Source organism: Pipistrellus kuhlii, unplaced genomic scaffold (genome assembly GCF_014108245.1).
Source record: "Pipistrellus kuhlii isolate mPipKuh1 unplaced genomic scaffold, mPipKuh1.p scaffold_m20_p_6, whole genome shotgun sequence".
Classification (NCBI taxonomy): Eukaryota; Metazoa; Chordata; class Mammalia; order Chiroptera; family Vespertilionidae; genus Pipistrellus; species Pipistrellus kuhlii.
Genome location: NW_023425562.1, coordinates 7,291,989 through 7,304,848, shown reverse-complemented (window position 1 = coordinate 7,304,848; position 12,860 = coordinate 7,291,989). Strand labels below are relative to the sequence as shown.

General features: G+C 49.0%; 1 protein-coding gene across 1 annotated transcript in view; it reads left to right on the top strand.

Annotated features, from left to right (window-relative positions):
* The window catches only part of PPP1R16B (protein phosphatase 1 regulatory subunit 16B), an 85,951-nt gene that overhangs the window by 16,721 nt on the left and 56,370 nt on the right, over nt 1–12,860 (top strand). Inside the window, exon 2 of the mRNA XM_036417760.2 lies at nt 10,865–11,198. Coding sequence (XP_036273653.1) covers nt 10,949–11,198 — 250 coding nt within the window. The 5' untranslated portion in view covers nt 10,865–10,948. The remainder of the gene's footprint in view (nt 1–10,864; nt 11,199–12,860) is intronic.

Here is a 12,860-nt window from a genome sequence, read left to right as displayed (position 1 = left end):
TAGAACCTAAGCTATTCTTGCATCTATGTCTATCATTGGGGCCATGTCGATTTTGAGTTGTTGTTTGGCTGATATACTAGGATTTGAGGAGTGCTTCCACTCACTCTAATAACTTTCTAGATGTGTTTAAGACGAGAGGATTTTGAACAATGGGGCAAAGGCAAGTGTTGTAATCCAAGTTTAGGCAAGCGTGATATATAACTGAGTTGCACACTCAGTGTACACACAGCCACTTCCCACTCCTTTATCTGTGGCAGGCATTACCAATCAGTCAAACACTCATTCCTCCTGCTATCATACATGGCCTCATAACCCCTGCTCTCACAGTGCTTCAAGTAGCCAAAACAAAGAGCTGGCACAGCACACCAAAGTTGGGCCAAGGGTGTCATGCTCAGAGAGGGAGACAGAGGAGACAGGCCACTCCAGGCTTACCCAATGGGAGTGACTGTCCTGTTTACTAAATGTGTCACCCAGGAGGGCATGTAGCCTCCTTTGGAAAAACGATCCCTCCAGCTGGAAAGGGAGTATTTGTCTCCCTGCGAAGGGAGGGAGTGGACCACAGTCCCCCACGCCAGAGAAACAGTATATGTGATTCGACTCTCATTTCCCTGTGCTTAGCTATTACATAAGCTTCTTTAGAAGGCTGGCTGTTTGGTTTAGCACTGTCACTACGACTGACTAATGCATTCGTAGCTATCGTGTCAGCCTCGTGTGTGCCCCATCCTTGGCACCTTCGTTCTGTCCCCTGCAGCCTCCCACACACTGGCATTCTTACCCACAAGTGTGTGGGCCTCTCTGTGGGCTCAGGTTCTCGTGGAGAAGCTCAGCATGGAAGACTGATGTGTTCATGGGTTTTCCTCCACCTGTTCGAGCTGTGGCTTCCTTTGAAGTTTTCCTGGAGCTGAGCCTGAGAAAGCTGTATCACCTTCACAGGCAGAGCAGATCCAAAACACCATCAATCAGTTTCTACTTGGAATGGTTCTAACAGGCTGCCTAGCCTGGTGGATACCAAGTGTTGGACTGCAAATACACATGATTGAGTGCTTGCTGCCAGTGCAGATGATCTATCTGCCAGGCCAGGATTGGGGCTCACTGGGCAAGTCCCACCTACACCCCTACACAGACCTTCTCCCTCAGCAATCTCCTTAGTGGCCATGGGGTGCTTGAGGGTGGGGACGCCTGCATGGTGCCATGGCTGGATTTTGTTGAATTGTTAACATGAGATAATTTCTTCATGTCAGGCTGATCCTACGTCTTCATTTTGCCTGTCCCTGATCCCAACTCTGTTCTCTAGAGACTTGGAACAAAGGTAATCCTTTCCTTCATGGCTTTTGTTAAGGTTTAGCCCCTATAATCACAGTATGGCCATCCCGTTCAGAGAGAGGCCAGCTGGGTTTTTAACCCCATGCTGGGCATGATTCTTTCCCTGACAGAGCTCACAATACACCCTTTGCTTGATCACTCTTTGTTCTTGGTGAACTTGTGGTTTTTGAGTCCTGTTGCCCTTTCCTGAGCAGCCGTCCCCCCCTCCTCTCCCCCCCCCAGATCTTGCCAAATGGGGAGACAGTGACAAGTCAGGGCCAAGCCTAGGGCCCCATGAAGAAGCTCAGTGGGGAGAGACGGGGTTAAAGAGCAGACCCTTGGCAACCCACATCCCACAACAGATTGAAAGCAGAAAGTGTGTCTAGGATGACTACACCTGAAGTCGATAAGTTTCATCTCAGAAGGGACAGGACAGTCAGTCCACAACATTCCCTGAGAATGGGGTTGAGGGAGACAATTTCTAATTCAGATATTTGGAGCATCCAGGGCCCCAGAAGTCTCTTTGCTCCTGAGTAAAGCATCTTTATACTGGGATTGGGGGGGGGGGGGAGGCTGTTATTCAGATAAGTGTGCTATGGGAGGGCAGGACAGTGCATTCTTTAGGAGAGAAAGTGGGTTCCAAGGACGAGAGGAAGCCTGGGCTGTGCTTTGCTTTCCTCTCCCCCTTGTGCTCAGTGCGACAGGAAGTGCAGGGAGACCGCACTCACTGCCTTCCTCGAGGCGGCTGCCAATATTGTGTGAAGAAGAATAGCTTAAGAACAAGGAAAAAAAATCTTTGTTTTTATAATTAACGACTTTAATTTTCTGTACAGTCTTTGTACATTCTAAATCTCAATAAGTACACCACTTTTATGACAAAACAGTTATTATTTTAAAAGTAACCAACAATCTTCACAATCCCCCTGAGTGCATCCAATCATGAGTGGAAAGGTGAAGTGAGAAAAAGGATAAGTTCTTATATAGGATAAGAACATGTAAGAAAATAAGGAACAGAGATGATGCAGAGCCACAATCTGCATTCGATCAATGCTTACAAATAAATGCCGAGTAGAAAAGAGTGTAGGCTTTCATCTCAAACAGATATGAATTTAATCCCAACGCTCCCATTTGCCAGCTAAGCAATAATGAGTGAGTCACTCTAAAGTTGTTTTTTTCTTCTCACTTGCAAAAATAGGATTTTAATTTCCATCTCACTGAGCTGTTACAAGAGTCATAGGAAAGCATTTTGTGAAGAGGCTAGCCCAGGTTAAGTACGTGTTTTTCAACATTTTCAACATATTAATACATTTGTATACACAATATATGGATTTGACAAATGGATAACATAACGAACACTTGAAGGCTGAGACCTGGTCAGGTGATGAAGAGTAATAATAGCATGAGCAGTGTGAGGGAAGACTGTCAGTTTTCTGATCCACGAAATGAAGGATATCAGTACTTACTGGAAAGAGGAGTTACGTGACTGGTTTGAACTGGGATTCTACAAGTTTGTCAACTTTCAGAAAAAGTGAGAGAAGCCCAGATAGTGGGTTATCCATGCTATGTGCCTTAGGATACTCAGATTTCAAGTAGCCAAAATGTGACTAAAATTGCCTTATGCAAAAAGAGAAAAATAATCTTTAATGATGAGAAGTTTGGGATCAGGGAAATTACAAGCTTGATGATGCCAACAAAAACCGTGTTTCTTATTCCTTCCTGCTGTTACTGTACTCTCCTCAGTTCCAATACAGCTGTGAACATCAGAAAGGGACTATGCCTTTCCAAATACCTCTTTTTAGAAGTTACAAAATCATTCCCCAGGAAGTTTTCCCACCTTGGAAATGTTCCCTTCCTATCTCACATGGGACTGCTTCTCCTGAAGCACATGGAAGGCACATACCAAACAGCTCAGTGAGAAACAACCAGAAGAGAAGCAGAGAAGTGGGGGCAGGTAGCTACTAGAAAAGCTACTAACAGGGCCGGCTATATCTATCTAGGCACGGGACACAAAGGGAGTTGAATAAAGGATGAAGTTGGAGTCTGAGTAGATATACTGGTGTACTACAAAGGGTCACGATGTAAGAAGTGAAAGAACAGGGCCAAGAAAGCGATGTCCCTGGACTAGGATACAGAATGGGGGCGGGGTGCAGGAGGAGTAGGGTGGTTCTTGAGTAGGGAAAGAATAACCTCATTTCTCACCAGTCCCTAGTGGCAAGACCAAAGATGCTAATGGGCTCAACAACAACAATAAAAACAGCCAGAGACACGAGACAAAAGACAAGAAAAAGTGTGTAGGGGCCCTCCACCCACAGCACTGTAGAATGAGATGCCCTTAGTCCCATGATCAGGAAAACTACCTGGTGAAGAGCTGGCTCTGGCCTGGTGGGACTTGATGATGGGCCTATTCAAGGAAGTGGTTATGTGATGGAGCTTTAATGTGTTCTCATTCTCTTTCTTCTTTGTCTCCTCTCCTTTGCTCACCCTCTGAAGAAACAGCCTCTCTTCTTCAGCCAGGAAGTGGTGTAGCTCTGCAACCTCTGCACTGAGTCTCAGTGTGATTTTCTATCTTGTTCTTTCATTAGTAGCACCGTTCACTTCCGTGTCCTGTAAATGCCTGGCTTTCTTCATCTTGGCCGTTAGACGACACTAAGTTTCCCCCATAGCTCTCAATGGGTGCCATGGAGTGGGACAGGTGCTCCTGGGACTTGCTACACACCAAGCACCCGCCCCCTGGTTTTTCTCACACAAGAGAAGCAGAGGCTCCTATGGCAGCTGCCCAGGCCCTGGTGGTGGGGGTGGGGATGGGGGCACTGCATCTTCTCCATGAGCCAGGCCAGCGACAGTTGGGCCGCAATGTGGTGGGAGACGAAGGCTGCTGGCACTCAGGGTGCCCAGCTGTGGCACAGGCTGCCACGGCAGACATTGTGACTGCACTCGCTGGACACCGAGGGCAACAGGCCTCAAAAACCACACGTCCAGACAGATGGGCAGGTCAGCTCCTTGGCGGTCCTCAGATTCCATGATACCTCAGGGGAAAGCGCAGCTCACTTCTGGGGCAGGTGGCTCAGCAGGGGCAGGAACTGTTCTCACTGGGGCCCTTTCCTGCAGGGGTGTGGCGGGGCAGCAGCAGGTGAGCTTGGGAGCACAGGATTTCCTTCTGTGTGGCTGCCCAGGCCTGGACACCGGATGTGATGGGATGTGGGCTGTTCAAAAAAAAAAAAAAAATCATAACGTTTTCTTTTAGCAGCGTGAACTCTGAGACACTATCTGACTCATATCTTAGTGCCGCCTCCATTTGAATTCACCTTCCTTCACATTGTTTTTCTCAAGGCAACGAGTCCAAAGATGTGTCCACAAGCTGCTCTCCTGGGAGTGGGGAGTCACAAAACCTGGGCCCTCCTGTCCCATTTCAGGGTTCAGGACCCTGGTGTTGGCCTCCCCACCCTTCTTCAAGGCAGGCCCTGGGTTTGGGTCTGAATGGCCCTAAGTGGCCACCGTAGGGGGAAGTGAGGGTACCTGGTAGTATGTCCCAGCGAGGACACTGTCTTGCTTCAGCCCACAGTTCCTTCTGGGGTCCCCATTCCTGCATCCCTAAAAACCACGTTTCTCTGTTAGGGGGCTCTTGGTTACAAGTAACAAAACTCAGTCCAACTGGTTTGAGTGACGAAGGGGGTTTCATTGGCTAGGAAAGTTGAAGTCCAGAGGCCCCTGAGCTCCCACCTCCCAAGTGCTGCCTTCATCCAAAGGCCAGTGTCCTGCATGGCTGGCAGCAAGATCACTTCCAGCAGCTACGAGAGTGGGGTGGAGGGGGGTGTCCATACTTCAGGTTTGCAGGCAGTGGGAAGAAAGAACTTAGGTCATGTGCCTATCCCAGCCATTCACTGGGCCTGGACTTAGCTGGCCAACCAGGACCTAGCGGGGGAGTGATAGGGAAACTGCAAGGACCATCACCAAACTGACTTCCTCTTCTTGTTTCCCCAGAGGCACATTCATTCCCCAAACAATACTCTTGTAATAGTCTTCATTTTGGGGGGAGGAGGAATTCTGTAGTGCATCCTGCCCATCCCATTCCTCTCCCCTCTCCTCTCCGCGCCCCCCCCCCCCCTCCAAAGCCCCAGCACCTTCCTCTCCCTTTCCCCTCAAGGCTCAGCTCTGTGGGGTGTAGCTCTTACTTCCCCGATGTACACTGACTCAGTTTCTCCCTTCGGAGGCAGTGAGGGTTAGTGGATGCAGCAAGAGGAATCAGTTCAGGCTGTGCCAGACAGCAACAGATGTTGAATCAAGGCTTGTTCTTGCTCACTGAGGGTCAAATGCCTGGGCCTCAGACTTCCTGCTGCCCACAGCCAGGCTATTTTGACTCATCTATCCGACTTCACACAGCACACACACATGCACACACACACACACAAACACACACACACACACACACCTGCCTTGCTTCTGATTTCTCTTCTCATATCACACCATCTCCCTGCCCCCACCACTACCACACACCACACACACGACCGCCCCCTGCAGACCCCTTCCACACCTGCCTGGCCAGCCTGGCCTCTCCATTGACTTGTGGTTCCACATGCCCAATTCTCCACAGGATGATCCATCTGGATGTTTCCTTTCTTTTTAAAATATATTTTATTGATTTTTTTACAGAGAGGAAGGGAGAGGGATAGAGAGTTAGAAACATTGATGAGAGAGAAACATGGACAAACTGCCTCCTGCACAGCTCCTACTGGTGATTTGCTCACAACCAAGGTACATGCCCTTGACTTGAATCGAACCTAGAACCTTTTAGTCTGCAGGTTGAAGCTCTATCCACTGAGCCAAACCGGTTTTGGCTCCATCTGGATGTTTCCCCAACACACTGGCTCCATGTCTTCAAGGAGCTGGTTATCCTCCAACTGAGATCTTCGGGGACCCCCTTGAAGGGTGGATGGTGCTGTTGCTCTCCCAAGTTCTGGCGGTTTGGGCTGTGTCCCCATCACCATCCAGGACTGGCTCTGGATGTACAAGACAGATGTGCCCAGGTTCCAGGAGGGGGCCAGCCGTCAGCCCTTTGGAGCCAGCATCTCAGCCCAGCACCTTGTCTTGGGAGTCGCCCCGTTGCTGGATTAGCTGTAGGGTGGCAAAATCTTTAATTAGACCAAGCAGGGTTTTCTCGGCCACGAGTGGGAGGAGGCGTGTGAGTCTATGGGGGGAAACTAGGTCACCTGAAAACCAGTAGCCAAGAGGGAGCTGTCCTGGAGCCCCAGCTCCAGGGAACCCAGAGGGGCGAGGTGGGAGGGGCTGGCAGGGGGAGCAGAGTCAGAGAAAATGTGCTCTGGCCCCTTTTACTGGCCCTTGGGAGGCATCGTCCTCACCTTTCTCCAGGGGGCTGGGCAACTGCCCTTAATTCCTTCACCCTGAGCAAACTGCCCGATCCAGGGACTCACTGCAGTGAGTGTCTTTTTGGTCTGCCTGAGGCTTGGACCCAGGGAGGGAGCACTGCACTGGGAGTCAGGGTTGGAGGCACTGGCTCAGCCTCTATCCTTGGAGCATGCCACCAACTCCCTTATGCCTCTGTTGTGTCATCCACCCAATGGGCAGGGTCTGTGCCCATCTTTGACCCCGCTGTATCCTTAGCCCTTAGCGCTGTCCTGGCATGTGACACATGCCTAATAACCGTTTCTCAGATGAAATGATGAACGCATACAAATGCTTCTCTATAAGATTGTGATCATTGAGGATGAGTGGCCAGGTGGCTTTTTCAGATGTCAATCATGCACAATCTTTGTTAACACTAAGTGCCATCATCCTTTAATTTTTCATTGATATCACTTTGCTAGCTTTCCCCTGAAGTAGATTTATGAAAAAAGGGAAATTTTATGTCACGACTATAAAGAAACAAATCCACAGAAAACACAACGATGTCATGACATTCTATCTTGAATACAATCACTTGCCTGGGGCCTGCTTTCTCTTTGTTTACAAGGGAGATTGGCATGGTTAAAATGATGTTAAAGGTCTGTTAGTACTGAACTGATTGATACTTTCTCCTGGAGACAACCTGATAGATTAAAAAAGAAATGAAAAGGATATACTTGTTTTCTCTGAGCCCATGCTATACTAAACCTTGCCCTATACTTTTGAAAATTCCTTCAGAATGGATGATCTTTCCAAACTTAGGGCAACACTTGGCTGAGACGATGGCTGGGCGAGTTCTTGCAAAGAAATTAAGTGCTTTAACAGTGTAAGTGATGGGTCTGGTTATTCTTATCTTCAGCCTTCGCATGCTTTTGGTGTCTCCCACTTGGCAAGTGATCAGTAAATAGTGCATAATGAAGAAATGAGGAGCTGTCTGGGTACACTCTTAGGGCTGAAAGAAATCTTACAGAGCACTCAGTTCGATGACATAGTGGAAATATACTGTCCGGTGAGTGATGAAGAATTGGCTACCTCCCGAGACAGCCAGTGGCACTGCTTGCTGGACAGCTCCGGAGGCTGGTGTGTGTTCTGTGGGTGCACGCAGTGACTCCCCCGGACCTGGGTCCTGCTCTGCACTGGGGGAGACTCACAGACTATCTTCTCTTTCACGTGTAGATTGGACCTGTGGATATTTGGAGACTTTTGTCTCATTTTGCCCAAGACAGGGCTTGCAAACGCAGATGACCATAGGAGTGAGCAAGTGTTGCCATGTAGCGAAGGAGGACGGGTGAGGGTAATGGGGAGGAGTGGGGACCATGGTAAATTAGAGGGTATGTGCCTGTGTGAAGGACAGCCCCACTCCACACCTGCTGACTGTTGCCCCGTGAGCCCAGCACGGCCAAGTCCTGAGATGTTTAAGAATAGCTGGAAATTTGATTTTGACGATGACGTCTCCACGTTTCCGATGCAGGCCCCGAATTACGATATTGTAGAACACCGCATGCGCCATGCTGTGGGCCACAGGGCGCTTTCAGGCTAGGTCTGGTCTATAGCCACAGGTTGTTCACCACTGCCCTCCGAGACTTCTGTTCCCTTTGAGTGCCATCCTCTTCAAGCCACGTTTGTGTGTGTTGTTTTCTGAACTCCCTCCAAGATGGCCAGCCCCTCTTCCTGCCTTTGAACACTGCCAAGCTCCCTCTCAGCCCACGTCTCTACCTCGGACCTGGCAAACTCCTTCATATTCACCCTTTGAGGTTATCAGTCGCTCTTTACTCTGGAGAACGTTTCCTGATAACCCCAGGCAGGCTGGCTTGTTCATTTTCTAGCCGTGTGCTGTTGGGTAAATTACATAATCTCTTTGTGCCTCACTTTCCTTGCCTATGAAATGGAATGATCATAGCACCTACCTCATTCGCTTGCCAGGAGGATTAAGTGAATTTATAGATAGATTGGCAGACAGACAGACTGGCTGACTGGGACTTACTACAAGGCAGAGCTGGCCCCTCATCCATCTCTGAACCAGAACTTGCCACAGAGCAGGCGTACCCTGAATGTTCAATTATCCCAGGAAGGGGGCAAAGTAGACATGTGGTCCACTAGCTCCCAGTGAGGTCTGACCATCATGATGACATGGTGTGGCTGTGAACTCAACTCTTCTGAGCTCATTTTAAAAAGGCAACCAACATATCTATCTAAATCAGTGGTTGCCAAAAGATGATCTGCAGGACCACTGGTGGTCCATGAGGTCCAAAAGATTGGCAACCGCTGATCTAAATGGCTAAAATAAAAGCCAGTGACAGTACCAAATGCTGGCAAAGAAACTGGATCATTCATGTTGCTGGTGGGAATGAAAAATGGTACAACCCCTCTTGAAAACAGTTTTATAGTTTCTTATAAAACTAGACATGGTTGCAGGTTCGATTCCTGGCAAAGTTGGGCTGCATGCAGGAGGCAACCAATCTTTCTCTCTCTTGTTCTCCCTCTCCCCCCCCCCCCCTTCTCTCCTTCTCTTCCTTCCTCCCTCTCCCTCTCCCTTCCTCCCTTCTATGACAACCCTCCTTTTCACTCTCTCTAAAAATCAATGGAAAAAATATCCTTGGGTGAGGATTAAAGAAAAAAAAAAAGATTGATAAATTACATCAATGTCAAGTTCCTGGTTGTTATATTATACTGTAGTTTTGCAAGATGTTACCACTGGGTTAAATTGGATAAAGGGTACACGGCATCTTTCGGTGTTACTTGTTACAATTGCATGTGTATTTACAATGATCTCAAAATAAAAGCTTAATTAATTAATTAATTTAAAAGCATTGTAAGGCATTCCAAAAAGAAAAGAAAACAAAAGGCCAGTTAGCTGTTTCCTGCTGGGCCTTGCCTTTGGCTTATGTTTACTCAGACCCGCTGGACCTTTGCCCTGGGCGTATTGCCAAGCCAGCCCCTGCCCCATGACGCCTGCCCGACCTCCAGTCTCAGAGCTGGGGGAGCCCTGAACGTTCTGACCCGACCTGAGCACGCGAGGGTCCAGGCTGAGGCTGAGCCCTGGTCTTCAGCCTCTGGAGACAGGCAGGACCCCGCCGCCTGCCATGGGAATGAAGCAGGGAAACCAGGAGACTACAATTACTTCCGGAAGCACAGGGCCAGCCGATCCCCTTTGTGACAACAGACGTTTCCACATTGTGCGATCGTAGAGCTGTGCCAGGCTTTCCCTGTCACCAACTGACCCCCGGTTCTCCACCAGCCTTGCCTGTGGGTTCCCGGATGCACTGCGTTTACATGCTTTCTTCCTCCAAGCTGCTTCCTCTTTGCGGCTCTGCTAGGTGTGTAACATTTTGATCAACTCTTTTTAAAATATACATATATATTATATATTATTGGTTTTTTACAGAGAGGAAGGGAGAGGGATAGAGAGTTAGAAACATCGATGAGAGAGAAACATCCATCAGCTGCCTGCTGCACCCTACCACTGGGGATGTGCCCCTAACCAAGGTACCTGCCCTTGACCGGAATCGAACCTGGTGCCCTTCAGTCCGCAGGTCGATGCTCTATCCACTGAGCCAAACAAGTTTCGGCATAGAGTCACCAGAACTGGTTTCGGCTGGTCAACTCTTTTTATTCCTTGAGCATCCTATAAATGCTGGGCGTCGGGCACATTTTATAGGTAGAAAACAGGATTAGAGAGGTTCCAGTCATTCCAAGACCCTTTCCCTCGTTGTCTGAGAGCCCGTGGGTCTGAAGACAGAAACCAGTGGGCTTTCGACTCTGGAATATTGTTAACCTCAGGTATTGTTCATGAAATTGATTCCTGGAATATTGTCCAGGAATCATTTTCATTAACTATCAATCCTGTGTTGTAACAATGTTAACAACCGTGCTTGTTGCAACCATACACCCACCATCAATGGTATGAGGCGATGGAGGTGTTCCCTGATATAACACTGCGATGGATACCGCACAGCAGTGTATACGTGTATCAAATCAACACTTTAAGTTTACACAATTCACAGGGCAATTCTATCTGAATAAAAAAACAACAAGAAAAATATCCCCAATAAAATAGGGGAAGGGGGAAAGCGTTCTGAACAGGGGCCGGGTGACATGATCAGATGGGAGTTCTGAGCCTGACCAGCCTGCCCACATGTCTGTCTGTCTGTCTCCCCCGCAGGCCGCACCATGAGGCCCCGGCCCCGCCGGAGCCGCGCTCCCCGGGCCGCGGGCGCCCCGTGCTAGCCCCGCCGGGGAGGGCGCCATGGCCAGCCACGTGGACCTGCTGACGGAGCTGCAGCTGCTGGAGAAGGTGCCCACGCTGGAGCGCCTGCGGGCCGCGCAGAAGCGCCGCGCGCAGCAGCTGAAGAAGTGGGCGCAGTACGAGCAGGACCTGCAGCACCGCAAGCGCAAGCAGGAGCGGAGGCGCAGCGCCGGCGGCCGCAGGAAGAAGGTGACCTTCGAGGCCAGCGTGGCCCTGCTGGAGGCCTCGCTGAGAAACGACGCCGAGGAAGGTAGGCGCTCCGATCCGTGTTCGCTGGTGGCCCGGGCCTTCGTGCCTCCGGGCAGGGTCTGCCCCCCGCCCCCCTATTCTGTGCAGTAGAGGTGTGAGCTGGGGTGGGGTGGGGTGGGGTGGGGTGGGGTGGGCGGAGGGTCTGACCCTCCCCCGGGTTTGGCAGCCTCCAGGTTTACTTAGACTCCTTTGGGGGAAACAAAAACCCAGCCTTTGGCTAACGAACATCATCATTTTCCTTTCTTGCCAGAAATATTTACTGACAACCTACGTCTTGTACATTATTCTGCTAGACATTTGGTGAACAGGTTGGCCCGGGTTTCTCCTCTCAGAGCTCAATGCTCATAGGATCTTGCATTTCTCAGGCTCCTCCTCAGTGCCTGGCCACGAACGGGGGCTCAGTGTGCAGTCCCTGTCCTTCAGCTTTGGGGCTCAGTGTGCAGTCCCTGTCCTTCAGCTTTGGGGCTCAGTGTGCAGTCCCTGTCCTTCAGCTTTGGGGCTCAGTGTGCAGTCCCTGTCCTTCAGCTTTGGGGCTCAGTGTGCAGTCCCTGTCCTTCAGCTTTGGGGCTCAGTGTGCAGTCCCTGTCCTTCAGCTTTGGGGCTCAGTGTGCAGTCCCTGTCCTTCAGCTTTGGGGCTCAGTGTGCAGTCCCTGTCCTTCAGCTTTGGGGCTCAGTGTGCAGTCCCTGTCCTTCAGCTTTGGGGCTCAGTGTGCAGTCCCTGTCCTTCAGCTTTGGGGCTCAGTGTGCAGTCCCTGTCCTTCAGCTTTGGGGCTCAGTGTGCAGTCCCTGTCCTTCAGCTTTGGGGCTCAGTATGCAGTCCCTGTCCTTCAGCTTTGGGGCTCAGTGTGCAGTCCCTGTCCTTCAGCTTTGGGGCTCAGTGTGCAGTCCCTGTCCTTCAGCTTTGGGGCTCAGTATGCAGGTGCCCTTCCTGTAGCTCTCGCTGCGGAGGTAGACGGTGTAGGGTGGTTAATCGCAGAGGCTCTGAGGTTAGACTGCAGGGGTCTAACACTGACTGTGTCAAGCATTCCCTCTGTGACCCTAGCAGTTCTCTTCCTGTACCTCAGTTTCCATCTCTGTAAAATGGGGATAATAATGGCAACTACCTCAAGGACTTGCTGTGAACATTAAATGCCTATGAATTTCTGGAACATTTCATTATATATATATATACACTTATATATTATATAATAAGATAAAATAGAGTAATAATGTATATAATAAAAATATAACAAAATAAAATAATAGAGTGGTTACATTATATAAAGTAGTATATAATATAAACATTATGATATAATTATAAATATATAAGTTATAATATATTTATATGTGTATAAAAATAATCATAGCTATGTTCATAAAGTCTGGAAACAGAAGAATATAGACAATGTTGTCTAGGCCATTTTCACTTTACAAAGTGAATGAGTAAATACATATAAACACATATACACACTCATAAAATATGTTTCCACATTTTATGGATAATCTGTACTTGTTATATTCTTATTTAATTATATATATGTATTTAAATATATTTTATTGATTTTTTTACAGAGAGGAATGGAGAGGGATAGAGAGTTGAAACATCGATGAGAGAGAAACATCGATCAGCTGCCTCCTGCACAACCCCCTACTGGGGATGTGCCCACAACCAATGTAATGCCCT